Source organism: Plecotus auritus, assembly GCF_963455305.1.
Source record: "Plecotus auritus genome assembly, chromosome: 11".
Classification (NCBI taxonomy): domain Eukaryota; kingdom Metazoa; phylum Chordata; class Mammalia; order Chiroptera; family Vespertilionidae; genus Plecotus; species Plecotus auritus.
This window is the reverse complement of record NC_137777.1, coordinates 19,813,919-19,839,081: the sequence shown is the minus strand read 5'-3', so window position 1 is coordinate 19,839,081 and position 25,163 is coordinate 19,813,919. Positions and strand designations below refer to the sequence as shown.

The following is a 25,163-nucleotide window of genomic DNA, read 5'->3' as shown; positions in this document are numbered from 1 at the left end:
ATTGCTCCCAGGTACCACGGATCCCTGCCCCCTGTCCAGCTCCACCAGATCTTCATGGTGCTGTCCATGAGCCAAATCTCATCAATATCTAGAAGGGTGATATGGTAGAATAATAAATAAATAAAACTCCACCCATCAAGAAGTGAAATCTATTTTTTCATCCTTGAATCTATGTTTGGCCATTTGCTTTGGCCAATGGGATATTAGGAAATGTGACACAGCGTCTTGAAAAGTAAATGTGCATTAGGAATTGCCCTCTTTCCTGCTGGAAGGCATTCATCACTGCGACAAGTCTGTGCTAACCTCCTGGAAGATTAGAGACCATGTGGAGTGGGACATCTGAGGTAACTAACTCCAAGTGAGTTAAGAGAGGCTCCAGATATGTAATTAAAGCCATCCTATGCCATCAAACACCAACTAAAGCAGCCAGCACCAAAAGAACTGTCGAGCCAATCACAAAATTGGGTTGCTTTAAGCTACTAAAATTTGGGGAGTGGTTTCTTATGCAGCAAATCCTAACAGATACAAGTGATAAATGGAAAATGATCTCAACGAATCTCCTGATGTTCTTCATGTAACTTAGCTATTTTAAATATATCATGTCTTTTACCTCCCTGTTTTCTAGGAATCTTGAATGATTTTTTTGAATGACATTACCTGCTATTTGAACAGTACCTTCATCTTCTCTCTGCACTTGACCTTTGAACACTAAGTGATGTACTTTTTAAGAACAGGGAGTGTATTTTGATATCCTTTATATTAAATTTCCAGTTCCTGGCCCACGGTCTTGAATAAATGAGTGAATAACAAATATGTATTAACTGTGGCACCAATCATGTGGTTTTGTAATTTTTTCCTAGCAATATTCAAGAGCTCAGGTTTCTATAGAAGCAGAGAAATTAGATGGCTGGATAGACTGAATGGTCTTAGTAAAAAAATAAAAATGGAATTAAGTATATCTCACAAAGTTGTAATTTCAGCAACAGGGATCATTTAATTGTCAAATTTCTCTGATTATCGGAATGCCAATATACTTCAAATATAAAACGAAATTTATTAAAACTACAGAGGCTAACCAATTACAAATTAAGCCAGTAAACTAATATCACTTTCACCAATAAAAATGAATTGAAAATATATTTTATTTTATTTTTTAATATATTTTATTTTATTATTGTTTAAAATATTACATATATTAGTACATATATCTCCTTTTTTTCCCCATTGACATTCCCCCAGCCTCCCCTATCCCCTGTTGCATGCCCTCATCCCACCCCACCCCCAGTGTCTTGTGTCCATTGGTGTGCTTATATGCATGCATACAAGTCCTTTGGTTGATCTATTTCCCTCCCTCCCCAACACTCCCCAGCCTTCCCGCTATAATTTGATAGTCGGTTCAGTGCTTTACTGCCTCTGCATCTATCTTTTTATTCATCAGGTTATAATGTTCTTTATTTTCCATAAATGAGTGAGATCATGTGGTATTTTTCTTTCATTGCCTGGCTTATTTCACTTAACATAATGCTCTCCAGGTCCATCCATGCTGCTGCAAATGGTAAGAATTCCTTCTTTTTTATAGCAGCGTAGTATTCCATTGTGTAGATGTACCATAGTTTTCTAATCCACTCATCTGCTGATGGGCATTTAGGCTGTTTCAAAATCTTAGCTATGGTGAATTGTGCTGCTATGAACATAGGGGTGCATATATCCTTTCTGATTGGTGTTTCTAGTTTCTTGGGATATAATCCTAGAAGTGGGATTACTGAGTCAAATGGGAGCTCCATTTTTAGTTTTTTGAGGAAACTCATATTGTTCTCCACAGTGGCTGCACCAGTCTGCATTCCCATCAGCAGTGCACGAGGGTTCCTTTTTCTCCGCATCCTCACCAGCACTTGTCATTTGTTGATTTGTTGATGGTTGCCATTCTGACAGGTGTGAGATGGTACCGCATTGTTGTTTTGATTTGCATCTCTCGGATAATTAGTGACTTTGAGCATGTTTTCATATGTCTCTTGGCCTTCCTTCTGTCTTCTTTCGAAAAGATTCTATTTAGGTCCATTGCCCATTTTTTGATTGGATCATTTATCTTCCTTTTATTAAGTTGTATAAGTTCCTTGTAAATGTTGGAGATTAAACCTTTATCAGTGATAACATTTGCAAATATGTTCTCTCATACAGTGGGCTTTCTTGTTGTTTTGTTGATGGGTTCTTTTGCTGTGCAAAAGCTTTTTATTTTGATGTAGTCCCATTTGTTTATTTTCTCTTTAGCTTCCATTGCCCTAGGAGCGGTATTGGTGAAGAAATTGCTTCGGCATATGTCTGAGATTTCTCTGCCTGTGGATTCCTCTAGTATTTTTATGGTTTCACATCTTATGTTTAAGTCCTGTATCCATTTTGAGTTAATTTTTGTGTATGGTGTAAGTTGGTGGTCTAGTTTCATTTTTTTGCATGTATCTGTCCAATTTTCCCAGCACCATTTATTGAAGAGACTGTCTTGACTCCATTGTATGTTCATGCCTCCTTTGTCAAATATTAATTGATCATAGTGTTTTGGTTCGATATCTGAATTCTCTATTCTATTCCATTGGTCTATATGTCTGTTCTTGTGCCAGTACCAGGCTGTTTTGATAACAGTGACTTTGTAATACAGCTTGAAATCTGGTATTGACATCCCACCTACTTTGTTCTTCTTTCTCAGGATTGCTGTGGCTATTCGGAGTCTTTTTTTATTCCAGATGAATTTTTGGAGAGTTCTTTCTAGGTCTGTGAAATATACCGTTGGTATTTTATTGGGGAGTGCATTAAATCTATAGATTGCTTTGGGTAGTATGGACATTTTAATGATGTTGATTCTACCAATCCATGAACATGGTATGTTCTTCCATCTGTTTATGTCTTCCTCTATCCCTTTTTTCAGTGTCCTGTAGTTTTCTGCGTAGGTCTTTTACCTCCTTAGTTAAGTTTATTCCCAGGTATCTTAATTTTTTTGGTGTGATGGTAAATGGGATTGTTTTTTTAGTCTCTCTTTCTGTAAGTTCACTATTGGTGTATAGAAATGCCATAGATTTCTTGGCATTAATTTTGTATCCTGCTACATTGCCGAATTCATTTATTAAGTCTACTAGAGGCCTGGTGCATGAAATTCGTGCACGGGGGGTGTGTCCCTCAGCCCAGCCTGTACCCTCTCCAATCTGGGACCCCTCGAGGGATATCCGACTGCCCGTTTAGGCCTGATCTGGTAGGATTGGGCCTAAACGGGCAGTCGGACATCCCTCTCACAATCCAGGACTGCTGGTTCCCAATTGCTTGCCTGCCTGCCTTCCTGATTGCCCCTAACCACTTCTGCCTGCCAGCCTGATCACTCCCTAACCACTCCCCTGCCAGCCTGATTGATGCCTAACTGCTCCCCTGCCAGCCTGTTTGCCTCTAACTGCCCTCCGCTGCAGGCCTGGTAACCCTTAACTGCCCTCTCCTGCAGGCCTGGGTCCCCCCCAACTGCCCTTCCCTGCAGGCCCAGTCACCCCCAACTTCCCTCCTCTGCCAGCCTGGTCACCCCTAACTGCCCTCCCCTGCAGGCTTGATCGACCCCAACTGCCCTCCCTTGCAGGCCTGATCCCTCCCAACTGCCCTCTCTTGCTGGCCATCTTGTGGCAGCCATCTTGTGTCCACATGGGGGCAGCCATCTTTGACTTCATGGGGGCAGCCATCTTGTGTGCTGGAGTGATGGTCAATTTTTATATTACTCTTTTATTAGATAGGATTAGTTTTTTGATGGAGTCTTTCAGGTTTTTTATGTACAATATCATGTCATCTGCAAATAAGGACAGCTTTACTTCTTCTTTTCCAATTTGGATGCCTTTTATTTCTTCTTCTTGTCTGATTGCGATGGCTAATACTTCCAGTACTATGTCAAACAGGAGTGGTGAGAGTGGGCATCCCTGTCTTGTTCCTGTTCTTAGGGGAAATGGTTTTAGTTTTTGCCCATTGAGTATGATGTTAGCTGTGGGTTTATCATATATGGCTTTTATTATGTTGAGGTATGATCCTTCTATTCCCACCTTGTTGAGAGTTTTTATCAAGAAAGGTTGTTGTCAGAGAAAACCAAGATGGCGGCATAGGTAAAAACCTAAACTGCTGCCTCGCACAACAATTTCAAAACTACAACTAAAAGACAGAACGGACACCATCCAGAACCACAGGAAAGCAGGCTGAGTGAAAATTCTACAACTAGAAGGAAGGAGAAAAGCTCACAGAGAATTGGAGGTACGGCAAAGGGGCTTTGTGCGCGCAGAGAGGAAGGGCGGCTGAGAGCCTGGCTGACTTCCTCTGGCGGAAGGGGGAAGGAAGCCTCCGACCGCACTGAACCCCAGTTCTGACTGCACTGAACCCCAGTTCTGACTGCACTGAACCCCAGTTCCGGGCGAACCCCTGGGGACCCACGCTCTTACGGGGGAAGTCTGGACTCTTGGGCGGAGACTCTGGAGCCGGGGAAGGCGGAGGACTGAAAGTGCGCACGCGCGCACGCCGGTGCGCACAAAGGCTGCGGGGGTTGCCACAGGCTTTCCCTAGTGGAGGGGAGTCAGAGGATTCTGACTGCACTGAGCCCCAGTTCTGACTGCAGTGAACCCCAGTTCCAGGCGAGCCCCTGGGGACCCATGCTCTTGTGGGGGGAGTCTGGACTCTCGGGCGGAGACTCGGGAGCCGGGGAAGGCGGAGGACTGAAAGCGCGCCCGCGCCTGTGCGCACAAGGGCTGCGGAGGTTGCTGCGGGCTTTCCCTGGTGGAGGGGAGTCAGAGGCTCCTGACGGCACTGTGCCCCAGTTCTGACTGCAGTGAACCCCGGTTCCAGGTGAGCCCCTGGGGACCCACGCTCTTGTGGGGGGAGTCTGGACTCTCAGGCGGAGACTCGAGCTGGGGAAGGCAGAGGACTGAAAGCGCACATGCGCGCAGGGGCGGGGCTGACAGGAAGCCAAAACTGAGACTCCAACCCATCCAAGCTGAGCACAGAGGCTATTGCAATTTGGCAAGTCTAATCCTATAGGGCTGTCTCCAGCACCGGGCTTCTCCCAGCATAGACACAGCTGATCCTTACAGCCAACTGGCCCGGAGGTCAATTCTTCCCAGTGATACCAACAACAATAAAGACTTAATTACAACAAGGCTGTACACACAGTCCACAAAGGGGTGCACCAAGAGTGTCCACCTCAGGTTAACTGGGGAAGCAGACCCACTGGGCCATATTGGAAACCCAGCACAAATATATACCTTACCAACTCAGGGAATCAGTGAAAATGCGGGGTCAAAGAAACAGATCACAAATGAAAGAAATGGAGGAAAACAAACGACTGGATATAGAATTCAAAACCACTGTTATAAGACTTTTTAAGAATATCCTAGAAAAGGCCGATAAATATAACGAGACCCTCGAAGATATGAAAAAGGACCAACTAGAAATTAAACATACACTGACTGAAATAAAAAATATTATACAGAGACCCAGAAACAGAATAGAGGAACACAAGAATCAAGTCAAAGAATTGAAATACAAAGAAGCAAAAAACACTCAACCGAAAAAGCAAAAAGCAAAAAAAAAAATCCAAAAAGTTGAAGATAATGTAAGAAGACTCTGGGACAACTTCAAGCGTACCAACATCAGAATTATGGGGGTGCCAGAAGAAGAGAGAGAGCAAGATACTGAAAACCTATTTGAAGAAATAATGACCGAAAACTTCCCCCACCTGGTGAAAGAAATAGACTTACAAGTCCAGGAAGCCCACAGAACCCCAAACAAAAGGAATCCAAAGAGGACCACACCAAGACACATCATAATTAAAATGCCAAGAGCAAAAGACAAAGAGAGAATATTAAAAGCAGCAAGAGAAAAACAGTTAATTACCTACAAGGGAGCACCCATACGACTGTCAGCTGACTTCTCAACAGAAACTATGCAGGCCAGACGGGAGTGGCAAGAAATTTTCAATGTGATGAATAGCAAGAACCTACAACCAAGATTACTCTACCCAGCAAAGCTATCATTCAGAATTGAAGGGCAGATAAAGAGCTTCACAGATAAGAAAAAGCTGAAGGAGTTCATCACCACCAAACCAGTATTATATGAAATGCTGAAAGGTATTCTTAAAGAAGAGGAAGAAGAAAAAAGTAAAGAGAAAAAGTATGAACAACAAATACATATCTATCAACAAGCGAACCTAAAAATCAAGTGAATTAAAAACCTGAGGAGCAGAATAATCTGGTGAATATAATAGAATCAGGGGCATAGAAAGGGAGTGGACTGATAATTCTCAAGGGGAAAGGGGTATGGGGGGTTCATGAAGAGAATGGACAAAAATCATACACCTATGGATGAGGACAGTGGGGGGGAGGTAAGGGCAGAAGGTGGGGTGGGAAAGGGGTGGAGGGGAGCTATGGGGGGAAAAAGGAGAAATAATTGTAATAATCTGAATAAAGATTTATTTAAAAATTTCAAAAAAAAAAAAAAGAAAGGTTGTTGGATTTTGTCAAATGCTTTTTTTGCATCAATTGATATGACTATGTGATTTTCATCTCTCAATTTGTTTATGTGATGTATCACAATTATTGATTTGCAGATATTGTACCATCCTTGCTGAAAATATATTTTAGATATAAACTTACAATTTTTAAATACCACACAGTAATTTAAAGAAAAAAACCTTACTCTTTTCCTTTCTGAAGATGAATGTCATCGGATCTTTGTGTTGGACTGGAAAAATAGCTGTTGGCATTGGAAGAATGATATGCAATCCTTATCTTATTCAAAAGGGAGAGGGGGAGGAAGAGATGGAGAGAGAGAATATTAGTAAACCTTTTCAGCACTTACTATTTATTACTTCTGTCAGTCTTTGGACTTTTATGACCAGAAAAATGTGAAGCTACTATTTTTTCTAAGATCTGTTACCCATGATTAAGTGGAATTTAAATAATTATCAAAGCTCATTTCATTTCTTCTGCCCTAACATCAGCCCCATTATACCAAACATACTGCATAGACCACAGCTTTTCCACAATTAAAACTGCAAGAGGAAATAGACATGTAGCAAGAGGAGGGTTTTGATTGTCTAATAAAATGTCCTTTTGCTCTGCAGAGCACTTCGAGGGATTTAATCCAAATAAGATAATTAAAAATATGTCTGAAAGATCTCTAAGTGGGTCTGCATCCTAGAATGAGAAGGCTGTGAGTTCCCATTGGGAATGACTATACCATTTTTGGAGGAAGCATACTGGCAAGCTATGATAAAATTGAAATTCGTATATCACAGGTAGCAATTTAAACTCATGTGAGCAGTTTCAGAGATGATCTTTTCATATATATTGAGTCATAAAATGTTCTTTGGATTTGATTTAATAGCTTCACATTTATGAAATTGTCTTAGGGAGCAATCTAAAATACAGAATAATTTAATGAACACGTGTTTGATAAGCTATTATTTGTGGTCATAAAAGTAAAAAATAAGACACCAGTATGGAGAGAGTAACCTAAGCTTAGTAAACCCATACAAGAACATACTATTCAGTCATTAAAATGGTGTTATATAAGTTATTTAATAACATGTTGACATACTAATATGTGACAAAAGAGGACTATGAAATTGGATGCACGATCCTATTTATGTAAAGAACAAAACAGAGATAGAAGGAAATGACAGACTTAAATTTCATGACTGACTAAAAGTACAGCAAAATATTTTTTATTCTTTTCCAAATTTTTTGTTATAGTTATAATTCCTTCACAATAAAAACAAATTTCAATTGTAAAGGACTCATAACATGTTTTTCCCATGGAAGAGAGAATTTAGGTATGGGAGAGCATTTTATTTTAGGTGATGGATTCTCTATAACTTTATAGGTAGTTCACGACACACGTGTTAAAAATAGCCAAGAATCCAGCCACGTGAAAAAATATGCCATGAATTCTTTAATATAATTTATTGGTTTACATATAAAGATTATCATATTGTTTTAATAATATCAAAGATTACCTTTGTCTCCCCTACCTTATCTTCTGGAAGCCCAGTCTGGCTGAAATAAATTGCATAACGGTCATCACCTTTGATGTAGAATCTATAAACATCAGAATCCGGAGCCACCAAAAATCCACTGAAGCGTGCTGCAAATGTGTCTTGCTCCATGGGCCAAATATAGGAAGCTGAATCTACCCAACTGGCACCCATGTAGCCTGGCGTCTTCTCATTGTACTCAAGTATCTCTTCAAGATGCACTGGCCGACTATTATTCCATACCTCAAGCTTAAGACCTCTCCCACCTGAACATACCATAAAAGAGGCCTTTCATCAGAATTTTGATATGGTGTCTGAAAGGCCTTCTATTTGGGTGTGGTTACAGATGTTCTATTTCAACTCATATTTTTACAACATGTGTGTAATTAAAACAGTTACCACATGTTCCTGTATCTAGAGGATCTAGTGCTATTAAGACCATCTGCAGTTTATTATGACTTCACTTCTCTGCATCTCAGGCTCCACATATGTAAAATGGGAGGAATTCTACTATTCGTATGGATGCTAAGGGGATTAGATTATAAGAGATATGTAATATGTTTTTACATATGTAATATATAAAACATTTGGTACTTATAAATGTTTTACGTGAGATAACAATATAGCCCGGCTGATGTGGCTCAGTGATTGAGCATCCACCTGTGAAGCAGGAGGTCACGGTTCAATTCCCAGTCAGGGCACATGCCTGGGTTGTGGGCTTGATCCCCATTGGGGGGCATGCAGGAGGAAGCCAATCAAGGATTCTCTCTCATCATTGATTTTTCTATCTCTCTCTCGCTCTCCCTTTCTCTCTGAAATCAACAAAAATATATTTAAAAAGATAATATAATAATTACCTAAGATATGACTGATGTTGCTTTTATAGTTAAGTCTAAAAACTTGGAGGTTCAGACCATTTGACCACAAAACCTCTGCCTCGATTATTCTCTGTAACAAAACATTAATTAATGCCTTACAACCAAAGAACAGATACTGTTGGCTTATGATTTGTCAGAATTTTTTATTTTTATTTTTTTAATATCACTTGTGCTCAAGGATTTCATCTCCCCTTTTTGGACAGAATGAGAGAAAAAATTCTCATTAGGGTATATCTACTTTTGCCATAAACCTTATGATTAAGTTTTTTCTCACCAAAAAATAAGTCATTGAGCTCTTTCTATTTCTTTCTTCCAGCACAACAACAATCAGGCTCCTGACTTCCTCCAGCAGCCTCGAGCTTGTGTGCAGTGTCTGGATGTAGAAAATAATGGGTACTCCTCTTTTACTGAGTTTGTTTAGAGAAAAGCTTAGCACTTCATTCTCTGATATATGTCACTTTCTTTGTCATTATCTACATATATAAAAGCCTAAGTGACCAGCGACTGGCCAGTAGCTATGACGTGCACTGACCACCAGGGGGCAGACACTCAGCACAGGAGCTGCCGAGCTGCAGTGACTTGGCAGCTGTGGTTCTCAGGTGACACATCCGGAACCAGAGAGGAGGGAGCCCGATTCTGGGGTGCATCATCCAAGAACAGCCCTCTTGCAATCTGAGACCCCTCGGGGGATGTCAGAGAGCCAGTTTCGGCCTGATCCACACAGGCCAGGCCAAGGGACCCCACTGGTGAACGAATTCGTGCACCAGGCCTCTAGTCAATTATAAATATCAAAATTCTTAAACTGGTCATTTTTCTAATATCATTCAAAGAAAGGAAATTTAAGAGGTTGGTAAACATAATTTATTTGGCTTCAAATACCAACCACTGATGTAATTATGAACTGATTTCACTGTACACACAAGATACACAGCCCACTCAAACACAGGCCCAGAATCTCAGTGTAATGACAGCAGGCATCAAGGCCATCAGCTGCCTGCTCACTGGGTCACAGGTGAAAGTCTATATAGAATTTTGAGTTCCATTTCTCTCATTCCATTATCATTCCTAAATCATTCTGGACAAGGAAGGATTAAATTCTGCCATTTATTTTTAACCCGGGAAAAGGCATAATTTAAGTTACCATGTAGTCTGTACCAACATTTAGTAATCGTCATTTAAACTGAGATAAAGGCAGCACGGTACTCTATCAAAAGAGATGGCTGTTTTTAGTAGGCTGTCCAAGGGATTTAGGGCAGGTTTACCTCCACGGGTGCAGCCTTGATGCAGCTATTTTAATATAAATATTTCCTAATCCAGAAAGTGTAAAGAGAAAAACTAGGAAGAAATTTATTATAATTCTAACTACAAATTCTAAAAAGTGCAAATCGTTTTTTTACTCATGCTGTAGGCTGGCTGTGTTCCTCTAAAACTCATATACTGCAACTTAATGCCCAAAGTAATGATATTAGGAGGGTCTTATTTTGTCCAAAAAGGAGATGAAATCCTTGAGCAGGTCATGAGGGTGGAGCCCTCAAAAATGGGATTAGTGCCCTTCTAAAAGAGACCCCACTGAGCTCCTTAGCCCCGAGAAGGAGCCACCTATGAGCAAGCAGTTGTCATCAGACACCTAATCTGCCAGTACCATGATCTTGGACTTTTCAGCGCCCAGAACTATAGGAAACATATGTTTGTGGTTTATAAGCTATCTAGTCTTATGGCATTCTGTAATAGCAGACCAAATGGACTAAGACACTAACGATATACATCGATAATAGTCTTCCTAAGTAAATGCAGAAGTGGCCATTTCTTCTGGGAACTTACCTGCATGTACAGTTCTGAGAATATCAGGCTTAGGGGATGTCTTGCAACATATAATATTTTCTGTGACATTCAAAACATCACAGGCTTGACCTATAGAGAAGCAAGGTACAGAGCTTCAGAATGCAAATACATCAGCCTGTCTTGAAGCACTTTTCCAATTAAAACAAAGTAGCACAAGCAAGAGGCAAAGCTTGGGGGGGGGGCCTTCATTAAAGTTTATCACTCATTAATTGTCATACTTTCACAAGGCAACATTCTCTTGGCAAAATATTACAAGTCTAAGTCAGAAAATTGCATAATTTCTGAAAAACAAAATTAAAAATTTGATAAAAATTATATCACAATATAATTCTGTGTCCAAAGTGAAGCCTTATATTTTGATCCTTGAAGAAAATTTGCTAAATAAACCCATGATGTTCCGAATTTATAAAAACAGATGACCTCAGTCCTCTTAGGTTAAAATAAAAAGAGTTTTGGTCCAAGTTCTTCAAATGAAAACAAAAGGGATAATAATTTGTAAATGGTATTTTCAAATCATAACTTTCGAGAAATTATTGAGGATTCAAAATCTCAAATCTGGTTATCACATTAACAGCAATGAAATATCATAAAAATTACATGTTATATTTGCATATCAACTGTACAACATCAGATCATAAAACACATTATAAAAATTTAAAATAATGTCTGGTTTTAATATTCAAAACATATTTATATTTAAAAAATCAGAATAACATATATAAAACGTAAAATTTGTGGCCTGGATTTTAATATTTATACAAGTAACCAGCAAGGATTCATAGGGATAGGAATGATATTGTGTAAGTGTTAGATGAGGTTACTTTATATTAATTTTCTTCTTGAAATCACATTGTGGCTGGCTTATGAGAAAATTCCTTCAAAGTAAAAAATGTCTGAGCAGAGGCCTGTTTCAGAAAAAGTACGGGCCAGTAGCATAGGCAGACATCCTTTCTCCTGCTCATCGAGGTAACTTAGGTCACTACAGCTGAGTGGGAACATCCCCATTATTATACTCATCCTGACCTCCCTTTTGAGCTGCATAGATCAAGATTCTGAACAGATCAAGACGAGACACACACAAGGGAGACATTACCAGAGAACCAACCCCTCTGTCCATTTGTGACCACATATATCAATTAATGCTCTTTCCAAGGCCAATATCATCAGTAATTGCTCATGTCCAGACAAGGCACAGTGTCTGAGAAGGGTTATGAGGAGAGTATCCGCAAATACTACTTGAAATTTACTCATATCTAGCCAACCCATTGAGAAGTAACAACAGTTCAAGAATGACCCTTAATAATTCATTAAACAGAGGGTCGGTGTGTCTACAAGTATGGCAAGGAATTTATGGATGGCAGCTTTAAATTTAAGATATTAATTGAGAAAGGATTCTTCTTCTTATAAATTATTAAAGAAAAAGGCAGAATTTTTTCTTACAAAGTAATATAGTAAAAGTGATGAAAATACCTCCAACTAGAACTCTGACTGGGAAATCTGTTTGATCAAAGAACCGTCCACTTATTGTTAGCGTGGTGCCACCTCGAATGCTTCCTTGTGGAGGTGAAATCATAGTGATCTCTGAGGAGGAGGAGGAGAAGCACATGAACTAAAACGTCATAAACATTACACATAAACGCAAATGCTTGCTTTTAAAAAATTCTCTAAATTACCTGCAGCCATAGCACCTAGGATAGTGTAGGCTTTGCATTACCAAATAAATGAATTGGGTGTTTCATTATTTTGTCTCTGATGCAGCCCTGCAGAGGACAATAAATAACGGCCTTCATAGAGACCTGCATCTCCCAGGGAACAGGCTTTCGTGGAGACTGATGCTAAGGAGACACTGGTACTGGCAGGATCCAGGAAGTAAGGAAAACCTGGGCTGAGCATGGATGTTTGATTCCAAAAGAAAACACAGGAAGACAGGAGAAGAGCCTCATCTTCCTTACGCTCTTGAACAATGATTTTTATTTTTTTTTCTTATGTAGCAATACATTAACTATGATTGGAATTCTTGTGGTTTATATAGAAAAGTTTTAGCTATGTTGGTAAGAGAGCCCAGCGCATGACATATGGTAGATTCTTATTAAAATGTATTCTTGTCCTGCCTGTGTGTCTCAGTGGTTGAGCGTCGACCTCTGAAAGAGGAGGTCATGGTTTGATTCCCGGTCAGGGCACATGCCTGGGCTGTGGGCTCAACCGCCAGTAAGGGGCTTGCAGGATGCAGCCCATCAATGTTTCTCTCTCATCATTGATGTTTCTATCTCTTTTCCCTCTTCCTTCCTCTTTGAAATCAATAAAAAATATATATTTTAAAAATGTATTCTTATTAGTTCTATCAAAGTTCTATATATCCCTCTCCATTCGCCACTGACTCCTTTCTTGGATTCAGTCCTCCTGCACCCAGGTGCCTTGAATAAATATCATTTTGATTACACTGAGCCTTAGAGTCGGTTCTGTGTGACCCCGGCCCAACTCCGAACCTTTCAGATTCACATACGAACTCCACATTAAATAAATTTCCATAAAAATATAAAGTATATCATATATGATTGACTCCAAGATACATTTCTTTCACATTGAACATCTATGAAACCTGAATATGCCAATTCCATCACTCCTGAGCTGGGAGTGAAGTAAATTACTTCAAGAAGACTTGTGTTTGCTTCTGACACTCTTCTGGGAGCACTACCAACCTGAGGCCTGTGTAAGTTAAAATAAATTGTAATACGCTTGAGGATTCTTTTAGACACACTGAGAACAAATTTCTGGCTTGTGATTTAAACTGACAGCGGAATTTTCTTTTCTTCCTTCAACCAGCAGCTAAAGTTGAGACATGCAAGTTTCCCTTCTGTCTCTTTTAGTGCAATGGGTTTATTTCCCAGTCCACCTTACACTAGGAATGTAGTTCAGGGCCCTAGTTTAATGCCAAGGCTTCCTATTAGACTCGACTCCCTGTGTCAGGTGGTTTTACTTCATAGAAGTACATGAAATAAAATAGCACACCTTAAGTCAGTATTGCCTTTGATTTAATGAAATGAAATATACACACACACACACACACACACACAAACACACACACACACACACTGAGTAGCCAGATTACTATGATCTCTGAACGCGTAATAATCTGGCCACTCAGTGTGTGTGTATATATATTAGAGGCCCGGTGCATGAATTCGTGCATGGGTGGGGTCTAGCCAGCCTGGCCAGGGGGAGGGGACATGGGTGGTTGGTTGAACTCCTGGATGAGGGGACAATTTGCATATTAGCCTTTTATTATATAGGAGGATATACACTGAGTGGTCAGATTATTATGCATTCAGAGATCATAATAATCTGGCTACTCAATGTGTATATATATATATATATTTTTTTCTCTCTCTCTACACACACACACACACACACACACACACACATACACACACACACACAATGAAAGATCACATACCTGCATATGTTTGAAACATTGAAATTTTATTCAGAGAGGAAACAAAATACGCCATTTTTTCTGGGAAACTCCTGTTTAAAAAAAGTTAAAAAAACTCTTACTTTAAATACAAAATTTATTTTAGGAAAATATTATTAGTAATTTACTAGTAATATAAATTGTGTTATAATTTGCAAATGAGCTGGATAGAAATTGCGGGGAAGGTTAGGTTTTGTATCTTGATTTCGTTTTTGGTTACACAACTATAGAAGCATATGAATGCTACACAAATATCCTTTTGTCAGGGCTTACTGAACTGCATCCCTACAATACGTGCGTTTTATTATATGCAAATTATAACCCAACAAAGTAAAAATTTATATCACTATAAAAAACAGGAGGATTACCTTTTATAAAGGCTGGCCTCTTCTGCTGGCCCCCACTCTCTCTTTCTCTTACAGCCAGCCCACTTAGTGTCACAATAACTAACATTATTAAACACTTATCAGGTATCCAGCTAAGAGATTTAAGGAGTTACAATTTTTAAAAAATATTTTAAGTTATTGAGCCATTTACTCCTTACACCAACCCCACAAGGTAGGCAAAACTCAGAGAATTTACTTATCTTACACTAGCTCACAAAGATAGTAAGTGGCAGACAGAGAATTTGAACTCTTGTGGGTTGAGCCCAGAACCTGGCTCCAGACCTACTAATTTGCAGGAGAGTACAAATGGATGAGAGCAAGTTAGCAACAGTCCACCAGAGGTAAGCATGAAGGTGTGGGAAGGAAAAGAATCTGATCCTAGAAATTAAATGCGGCTCCCTAATTACCTCAATTAAATTCATAATTAGAAAAGTTACAAAATTCAAATGTTAAGACTCACACCCATTCATCATAATTAACCAGAATACAATGAATGAAAATCTAATAGGATAACACAAAATCTTGTGGTTGGGACCCATAGTGAACTCCCTTTAAATCTAACCCAGGCATTACAATGTGCATTTGAAAACTAAAGAGTCCCTGGAAGTATTTTATGCTGGTTATTTAAGAAATGCATACTGGTTTTTCCAATTTTATGTTATAAACCTTTCAGTTGATTTCCTAAATATCTGAAATGTTGCTAGTTCCAACAATATTGCCTGCAGGCAGATCCAGCATCAGAAAAATTAACTCTGCTTAAGTTGGTGGGGAAATTGCCTCCTGATATAAAATTGAAATGTAATTTATTTGGTATGACACTGAGGTGATTTTCCGTAATTTACTGATAATGACGTGGCATTTCTCAATTAAGGCAGCCTCATCTGAACCTTATCAGTTTGAAACAGCTGTTGTTTGAACTTGGGTAACAGAGGAAAGAAGGTTGGCTATTAAAAGAAATACAGAATGGGGGCCACAGTGGTCTTTAATTAGATCACCTGGTATTCAGAAATGCCCCTGAAAAATTGTAAAACGTGTATTTTATGATTTTTAAAATTGTTAAACATTAAAAAAATGCCACATAATCTTAAAAATAGGTTTTCATGTAGTAAATGTCGTATTTTTAACAGTTATCTTAAATTTCTAAGATTATTTTACATAGAAACACAATTTCATCAATTTTGAGAAAATATAAAAAGCCATCAATTTGCTTTAAAAAAATTATGTCAAGATCACAGAATCAACCATTTTATGCTGTATTTCCCTTATTATGTGAAAATTTGATGCCTTTTTTAAATTGAAATTTTGGGGGCATGTTAATGCAGCATATTGATTTATGTATACTTATCTATCACAATCAATCTTGATCACTCAAACCTTCTATTTTTGGCTAATTATTTCTCTGAGAGACATATGATGGATTTGGTAATTAATATCTTTCATAAAGTCTCAGAAATAAGAATTCACTTTTCTCATGTGAAAAAGATGACATTGAGAGCTTAAAAGAACCATATATAGTTCAAGAAATCGCTTAAAACTCAATAATTATTGCTCCTAACATGGCTTTCTCACATTTTCAATAAAATCCTATTATCCTGTTTTATTAAGTTTATGTAAATGTGTCATGTCCTTGAAGAAAATGACAGTTAACTCATTGGACACTAAGTTATTTACTCCCTGTAAATCACAAATGTAAATCTTAGTACCATTTACATGTCATCCACTCTGGTTTGTCCTTGAATTACAACATTCTTCATGGTTTTGGCCCAATCTATATTGGTCTATAATACAGTGTCCAGCCCAGGCATCACTGTGTTATGAACCTATTGCCTCAAGATGTCTAGAACTAGATGATCTCAAAATACTATAATAGATCTGGTCTCACCAACTCAACTGCAGTTCCAGGGATGAGGGAACAAATATCCTTCTCTTGCAGTCTGTGAGCATACGCCAGGTATAACATCTACTTCGGTTGTAACACTGCCATTCTTTCAATCTTCTAAACATTGAGTCTCTCATCAGAGACAACAATGAAATCAACAGACCTATCTTGTTATTGAGCTAATACATCTGCATTAGTAGTTGATGGGTAAATAATGTGATTTATGTGGATATCTGCTAACTGGCTCATTTTCTCAATGGAAGATGCTATGACATTTTGGGCAGAACAATCCATTTAGGTTTGGCACATCCTGGTCCTGCCCACAAAAGGCCATTAGCATGGCCCAGTTTCTATGTCAGTCAATAAATATCTCCACACATTTGCAATTGCACCCAGGAATAGAGTGATCCTGCCATGGTAGAGAACTATGAGTGAAAGGGAGTTACAGACCCCTAAAATGTTAATTTCTGGGAAGAAAATAATTAATTTTTTAATCTCTGGATCTATAGCACAAAGTAAATATACTCTTTTATTTACCCAGTTTAATCAATTATGAAAATTATTACTTACAAAATGACCTACCTTCCGTAATCACTATCCAAGATGAAACTGACATAATGACCTACCTTCCGTAATCACTATCCAAGATGAAACTGACATTGTGATGACCTGGAATTAATTAAAATACACAATCCATTAAACTCCCAATCATAAGAGAACAATGACTATATATTATAAAGCTGATTTAAAAGCAAAGAAATTTAAAATTAAAACTGTAATTATTCAACCATCTATTAATCCTCAAAGACAAGACAACAGAACTGCCTTAAAGAAGCACCTACTATTTTAATATATACATAATATACAATATATGTAACCACAATGACCCTGAATTTCTTACATCCATTCAACAGCTATTTAATTGGGTCGGACATTCTGCCAGGGGTTTGAGAGATGGAGGGTGAGCACACAGTTTTCTTTCTCTTAAAAGCATCTTAGCTAGTGAAGGATACAGCTGGTTGAGGGCAATGACATAATCAGACAACTATAAATTGTGAAAAAGCTATCAAGAAAAAGGAGTGTGAACTCTGAGAATGTAAGGCAGGGAATCAGGGAAGGCTTTTTTTTTTTTAAGACAAGACATTTTATCTGAAACTAGAGGCCCGGTGCACGAATTCATGCACAGGTGGGGTCCCTCAGCCTGGCTGGCGATCAAGACCTATCGGGGGGCCAAGGGGAGAGACCCTGGGAGTTTGGCTGGCCTGGGAGGGAGGGGCCACAGGAGGTTGGCTGGCCAGGGGGAGGGGCTGCGGTAGGTTGGCTGTGGTAGCACACTGACCACCAGGGAGCAGCTCCTGCATTGAGCGTCTGCCCCCTGGTGGTCAGTGTGCATTATAGCGACTGGTCGATTGGTCATTCCGGTTGTTCGGTCGTAATGGTCGCTTAGGCTTTTATATATATAGATTATCAGGATGAGAAGCTTCCAAAGGCCCTGAGACAGAAGGAACTGAAGCTCATTCAAAGACTGAGAGGTATATATGTATAAGGAGCACATAGAGCATGGGGTAAAAACAGAGGGAAATGGCTAAATTTGCCAAGCAATCTTCTGGATGACAGAAGAAGAAAAAAAAAATTTGAAGAAGCTTACCTTAAATGTAAACCTTAGGAAAAAGGTAATTTATTTCAGACATGCTTACATGAAACTGAAAAGAAGCCAAGGAAAAGAGGAAATTCTAGCATTTCATAAAGGGTTGATGTTACAGGAGAATACAAAACAAGGAAACAGGCATTTCTGAAATATGAAGAATGATGATCAGCACTTACCAATGTAAGTTCCAGTCGTCTTACAAATCATAGAACCCATGTCTCCACTTGGATGATCTAGTTTTAAACCATACCTAATGAAATATATATGTTCATTTCAAAGCTTACATTGACACTAAAATTTTAAAATACTGTGTCTCCCTTAAAAACATCTTATGAATTTCATACTAAGTATCTGGATAGAAACTGTTGCTACCAAAATAATTTCTGTGAAATTAAAATATTGCCCAGCTTTGGTTGAAGATATTTGAATAACACTTCATTGAACAGTGAAATTTGTGTAATTAGTTTGACTATCCCTATGACATTCCTCTTAAAGTTTAAAATATTACCAAGTGAAACAATTATTTGATAAAATATATTTCTCACAACATCTTTCTCATAATAATCTAAATAAAAATCAATATCATACTATACTGGAGACAATGGGAGATATCAGTTAATATCTAAGTTTATAAATTCTTGCTAATTTACTATAAAATTTATAAGTTATACTGTTTTATATAGCAGTCAGCTATGTGATATTGCTAGAAATTACTCTTTAAACTTACTATGTTTATATCTACTATTTATTTTTCTAAAGAAAATTATTTGAATTACTTACAAATCATCAGACTGTGGTATAAGAAGCTCACAGGGCATTCCTCCAATATACACTCTGCATAAATATTTTATTAGAAAAGAACAAGTTATGTTTAATAAATTGTTTCAAAATGCTCTCCTCCCACCAACTCAATGCCACCTTATATTTTTTCTCTCTATCACTCATTATCCATCAGTTAGTCATTCAACAAACATCCACTGAACACCTCTTATGTTGCAGTCTTTGCTGGGTACTGGAACACATCAGTGAAAAAAACACACACAAAGATCCCTGCCCTTGTGGGACTGATGTTCTAACTGGGGAGACTGAGCATAAAGATGACAATCAGAACATATTTGGTGTGTTAGTAAGTGATAAGCACTACGGGAATACAAAACAGATAATGGGGACTCTTCCATCTGAGGTTCAATCAGTACAAAACATAATTTTGCAGTAAGTTTAATACAATAGGCATTAAATAAGGTCCATAACAGAGGCCTCACACAGTAATCAGGATGAAAAGAATATCTAACAGCATCAGTGAGGTTGAAACGATTATAAGAAACTGAGAAGGGGCAGGGTAAGGCTGGAGAGAGAGAACAACTGTCTTTGCATTTCTGCAGCTGATTAAGTCAACTGATGGCTTTACGGCTGATAGAACCTGATGCTATTGCAGGCCTGTCGGTTACTGACTACTATTGTATTTTTGGCATCATCATAATAAACAACCCAGCTTCTGTGACATTATAATAAACCACGCAGACTCAAAATAAGGCCAGACATAAACCTGAACTTAAAATATAAGAACTTCTGTTTGTAGGGAATTTTGAACATTTCAAAAAATGTATCTTTATTGTTAAAAGTATTACAGATGTCCCCTTTGTGAACTTTTTAATGTACTTTTACCTATAAATCCTTTCATTTGGTGAGTACATTAGGTTTATAAAGAAAGTAACCTGAATTATTGTACCCATTATAGATTTATGGATTCATATCCTCCCTCTAATCTGCTGCCTCAATGCACCTAAATAATAATTTTGGCAAACACTTCTAGGTACTTACCATATTTAATCCTTGCAACTTTTTATAAACTGGTAACTATTATCCTGTCACTGTATAGATGAAGAGACTGAGACAGGAGGGTTAAGTACCTTGCCTAAGCCTGTGACCAGGAAGGGTAGAGCAAAAATCTAAAATGCCAGATAAATCAACTTTATTTCATGTAGTAAATAAAGCCTTTTGAATTGCATGTTTTACAAAATTATATGTGCAAATGTACATGTCTGTGTGCTGTCTAAACTGTTGAATTTATCCATTTATCCACTTTGTATATGTATTCAACAAGCAGAAGCACTTGAAAGCCTTGGTACTGATTCTGTACTTGCTTCAACAGGAAATGAACAGACTCAGTCTTGTAAGGCAGGACTGAGAAAACACCACCTATGCTACAGGATGAGAACCCTAGTCAAAATGCTAGTTTCCAGTCCAAAATGTAGACAGTGTTACCATCTGGTCCACAGTTGGTAAGTGGAGGGACCAGGACTCAAATTCAAGCCTGTTAATAAGTTATTGATAGTTTCTAGCTTTAGCGCTCTCCTGTAGACCACGGCAAATTGCATATTAGCAGACTTGGGGTCTCCTCCTGACCTTGACTAAGCTTTGGACCTTTAGGGTTCAGAGGGGGTTTTTGTTTTTGTTTTTTATGTGTGCAAAAAGAGGCAGTTAAATTAAGTAACAAAATTCCCTAGTAATGAAGTTCTGTGACTTTAACTCAATTGCTCTGGCACTTGCCTCCCTGTGCCTTTTATTACTAAAATCCAACATAGAAAAAGAATGATGTTTCCATGTCAATGCATCATCCAACAGTCTATTTTTCTTCCTATAATATGGCTGACAAAACACTGGTTAATTCCATTGTAGTGGTTTTTAATGTAATTTGACCCATTATTTTTGGAATATCATGTTGGGTCTATAACTTATAAGATTATGTTTCCACATCAATAATTTACCTCAAAATCCTAACATTTTTCCCATTTGAGCTTAGTGCAGTATTACTTCCATAGACATCAGTGAAGATTCTGCCTTGGATTGTTATTAGTGTACCTAAAAACAAACAAAAAATTCTGTGAGAATATCTACCCACAGGCCCACACACTCACTACCAAAACCTTAGAGGGTTGTCCAATAAAATGGGCATCCAAATACTTATAACTTAATGCTCACCAGTACAGTTTAGCATTGTTCTAAAAGTTCTGGCAAATACAATAAAACATTAATGAGTACCTATAGTATTAAGGAAGTATCTACAAGTATTTATAGATTAAAGAGGTGCTTCCTGACAGAATGAATTATTCAATAAATATCACTGAGGTCATGGGTGACTTAATTGAAAAAAATAAATGAGTCCCTACTGTATACTAAAAAAGTAAAATCAACTGTAGGTGAAATAAAAATTAAATATAAAAAATAAAACCATAAAACTCTTGAAAAGTAGGTGAAAATGTAAGTAATATTTATATAATTGGGATTTAGGAATCTTCTATAGCATAAAAACTAAGGAAGAAATAACAAAGGTTAAGATTTACAGATTTGATAATAAAAATTCAAAGTGTCTGAATGACAGGAAAACTGCTAATCAATTTTAAAAGCAAATGATAAATTAAAAAATATTCCCTACATATATGACATATAAATGGTTAAAATACTTAAAATATAAAGAATTATCATAATCTAATCTAAAAAAGTTGACTAGACTTAATTTAAACTAAGGAGAAAAACAGGTAACTTATAAAAGAAAAAATACAAATGGTCAGTAAATATAAGTAAATTTAATTACATAAATTAAAAAATTGGAAATGTTTTTTAAAACTTATGTTTTTCATATAAATACTTGAAAATTTGTACATAGAATTGTCAAGGTTATAGAAAAGGGCATTCTCACTTATTCCTATTGGAGTTATAAACTGGTACAACTATGGTTACTATAATAAACACTGAAAGTCAGTTAAATGTCCAATAGGAGGAAAGTTAAATACATTATATAGATTCAGATGCAGACACTGAAAATCATTCTATAAAAAACATTGGCATTTACTGTATAATCAGAAAAATGCTATTTATAATTTTTCAGATATAATAATTTTATATGCTAAAAAGTAAACTAATTACCACAAACCAAAAAGATATTTCAGCTGCCATATAACAGACCTGGAGTCCCAGATAAAGGTGTGATGCTCCGTATTGTTGGAGTTCTGAAACTTTTTGCCTGTAAAATAATACTGTCGTTAAGCAGTCTTATCTCTCATTTGTTCCTAGTTTTATGGAATATTTCTGCTTCTTACATTATTTCTTTTTAAACAGTAACCATAAGATCACTATCAAAATATTCCTTGTTACAGCTAAGAAATAAAGTTTAGAATATTATTCTGATTATTCAAGATCTTTTCCTTATCCCTTAAAAATCCTCTCTCATTTCAAAATGTCTCTAGCTTGCAATTTTAAAATTCAAGCATCCTTCTGTTATCAGTCAAACCACAGTGATAAGGCTCTCTGATAAAGACTTTAGGAATTCAGTAGAATAACATTAAAGAATGTCTACTTTGGATTAAGCCCAAGAAGAAAAACAACAATGCATATTTCAAAAACATGAAGCAAAACTTGGGGAAAATCCATCAAAGCGAGCTTAAGATACTTTTTTGGAGCAGTGCAGGCATAAATCTTAAGAACTGTGATAGCAAATGAGAACTGGGAGAGAGCAGAATTCCAAGAGGCTACCAGTGTGATGGAGACTAATACTTGGTGATAGACAGAATAATGCCCCCCTGAAGATGTCCATGCCGCGAATCTATGGGACCTGTGAATATGTTAGGTTACATGGCAGATAGTACAGATGGAATTGAGGTTGCTAATGTGTTGATTTTAGAAGAGGGAGATGTTTTGGGATTATCTGTCTGGGCTCAATGTAATTACAAGGGTCCTTACAAATGGAAGAGGGAGAGAGAATAGCCAGAGTCAGAGAAGAAGATGCAACAATGGAAGCAAGGTCAGAGGGAGGCAGTCCACTGCTGGCTCTGAAAGCAGAGGAAGGGACCACAAGCCAAAGAATGTGGGCAACCTCAGTCTAGAACAGTGATTTTCAACCCGTGAGCCGCAAGAGGCACACTGGTGTGCTGCAAGAATTTTAAAAACATGCAATACCTGACTATTTAGTCAGGGGCACTGACCTCTTTTCCCTTTGATTGTCAAATGAAAAAAACGACAGCAGCCAACACAACAGTAGCTATCCTGTGTGAATGAATCAAAATTATACCTATTTTTCGGTCAGACCAGCAAAAAAGTGTATTTTTTGGCCTGCTGCAGAATTTTAGTAATTAGTGTGCCATGAGATGAAAAAGGTTGAATAGCATTGGTCTAGAACAGTGGTCGGCAAATTGTGGCTCGCGAGCCGCGGTTTGCCGCTCTGTTGACTAATGAGTTTGCCGACCACTGGGATAGGGGCTTAATCACAAGGAACAACAACAGCCTGTAATTATTGGAATCGAGAGTCTGGGTCAGCGGTCGGCAAACTCATTAGTCAACAGAGCAGCAAACCGCGGCGAGCTGCAGTTTGCCGACCACTGGTCTAGAAGATGGAAAAAGCAAGGAAACAAATTCTCCCTTAGATCCTCCCAAAGAAATGCAGACAGACCTCCTGACACCTTGATTTTAGTCCACTGAGACCTACAGATTTCTAACCTACAAAGTGGAAAAGTAATAAAGCTGTGTTGTTATAAGTCATTAAGTTTGGGTAAATTTTTATGGCAGCAAATAGCAACTAATACACAACTGTTAGAGATAATCAAGCACATATATGATGGAGGAGGGAATGATGATTGAGAATCCAGTTTTGGAGTCCGGCTGTCTAAATGGAAATCTGAGCTCTACCACCCCCACGCTGCATGACTTCAGGTAAGTGAGGTCATTTCTCAGTATTATTACCCATAACACAGTGATAATAATAACAGTATGCAGTTATAGGGTTGTTGTGGGAGTACAGAACGAATATTTATAGCATACTTAGTTTGCCCGTGGTATACAGCCAATTACATATTAATTATTGGCAATTATTATCCAAGTAAACATATGCCAACTTCTTTTCCAAAAGCAAAATGAGAAATAATTACTGCAAAATGGAAATATACTATCATGTGAAAAACAAAATTAATACCCAATAGGTAAAGAGCAGAGCTGATGGGCAAAATAAAGAATTATCTGTGCTCGCTTCGGCAGCACATATACTACAATTGGAACGATATAGAGATTAGCATGGCCCTTGCACAAGGATGACATACAAATTCATGAAGCATTCCATACTTAGGGGAAAAAAGAATTATCTGTAACTGAGAGATATACAAATCTAATTCTACACATAAAAACAAATACAGTTAGTCCCACTTTATCCACAATTTCAGTTATCCACAAGTCAACCAGAGTCTAAAAATATTATATAGACAATTCCAGAAATAAACAATTCACAGTTTTTAATTGTGTGCTGTTCTGACCATTGTGATGAAATCTCACAAGTCCCACTCCATCCTCCTGAGACACGAATCATCCTTTGTCCAGCATCTACATGCTGTACATGCTCCCTGCCCATCAGTCCCTTAGTAGCTGTCTTGGTTATGAGATCGACTGTCATGGTGTACAGTGCTTGTGTTCAAATAATCCTTATTTTACTTAACATGGCCCCAAAGCACAAGAGTAGTGAAGCTGCCCCTTTGGACATGCCAAAGAGAAGCTGTGAAGTGCTTCCTTTAGTGAAAAGGTGAAAGTTCTCGATTTAGTAAGGAAATAAAAAAATTACAGGAAGACTTCAGCAAGGAATCCCCTGCACTGAGGGACATCAAGCCATTTACTACAAGTCATGGATCATTACACAGAGTCAGGGATAGGTTAGGACTGAAAAATATAAAAATTACTACATTTGCCAATGAAGAAGCTGCTGCCAAATTTCTGGCAGAGTTGAGGAAGTTGATTGGGGATCAGTATTCCCTGCAGTTTCAAACACCCACTAGCGGTCTTGGAACTTATCCCCTGTGGGTAATGGGGGAACTGCTGTAATGTAGAAGAGAACCAATGGACTAGAAATAGATTAAGAAGAGTTCATCTACAGAAACACAGGACACCACAGAAAACAGAAATAACACACAGAAACATGGGCAACATTTTTTAGAAATCAAGTGTTTGGAGGTGGGGCGTTGTTGATGCAGAATGGGATGTGTGGAT

At 38.0% G+C, this 25,163-nt stretch overlaps 1 protein-coding gene across 1 annotated transcript in view; it reads right to left on the bottom strand.

Moving 5' to 3' along the window:
• The window catches only part of PKHD1L1 (PKHD1 like 1), a 140,977-nt gene that overhangs the window by 102,720 nt on the left and 13,094 nt on the right, over positions 1-25,163 (bottom strand). Inside the window, exons 5-14 of the mRNA XM_080646789.1 lie at positions 22,107-22,164; positions 20,909-21,002; positions 18,921-18,974; positions 18,317-18,390; positions 17,119-17,161; positions 14,210-14,280; positions 12,226-12,336; positions 10,735-10,824; positions 8,033-8,301; positions 6,697-6,788 (exon numbers count right to left, since the gene is read on the bottom strand). Coding sequence (XP_080502915.1) covers positions 6,697-6,788; positions 8,033-8,301; positions 10,735-10,824; positions 12,226-12,336; positions 14,210-14,280; positions 17,119-17,161; positions 18,317-18,390; positions 18,921-18,974; positions 20,909-21,002; positions 22,107-22,164 — 956 coding nt within the window. The remainder of the gene's footprint in view (positions 1-6,696; positions 6,789-8,032; positions 8,302-10,734; positions 10,825-12,225; positions 12,337-14,209; positions 14,281-17,118; positions 17,162-18,316; positions 18,391-18,920; positions 18,975-20,908; positions 21,003-22,106; positions 22,165-25,163) is intronic.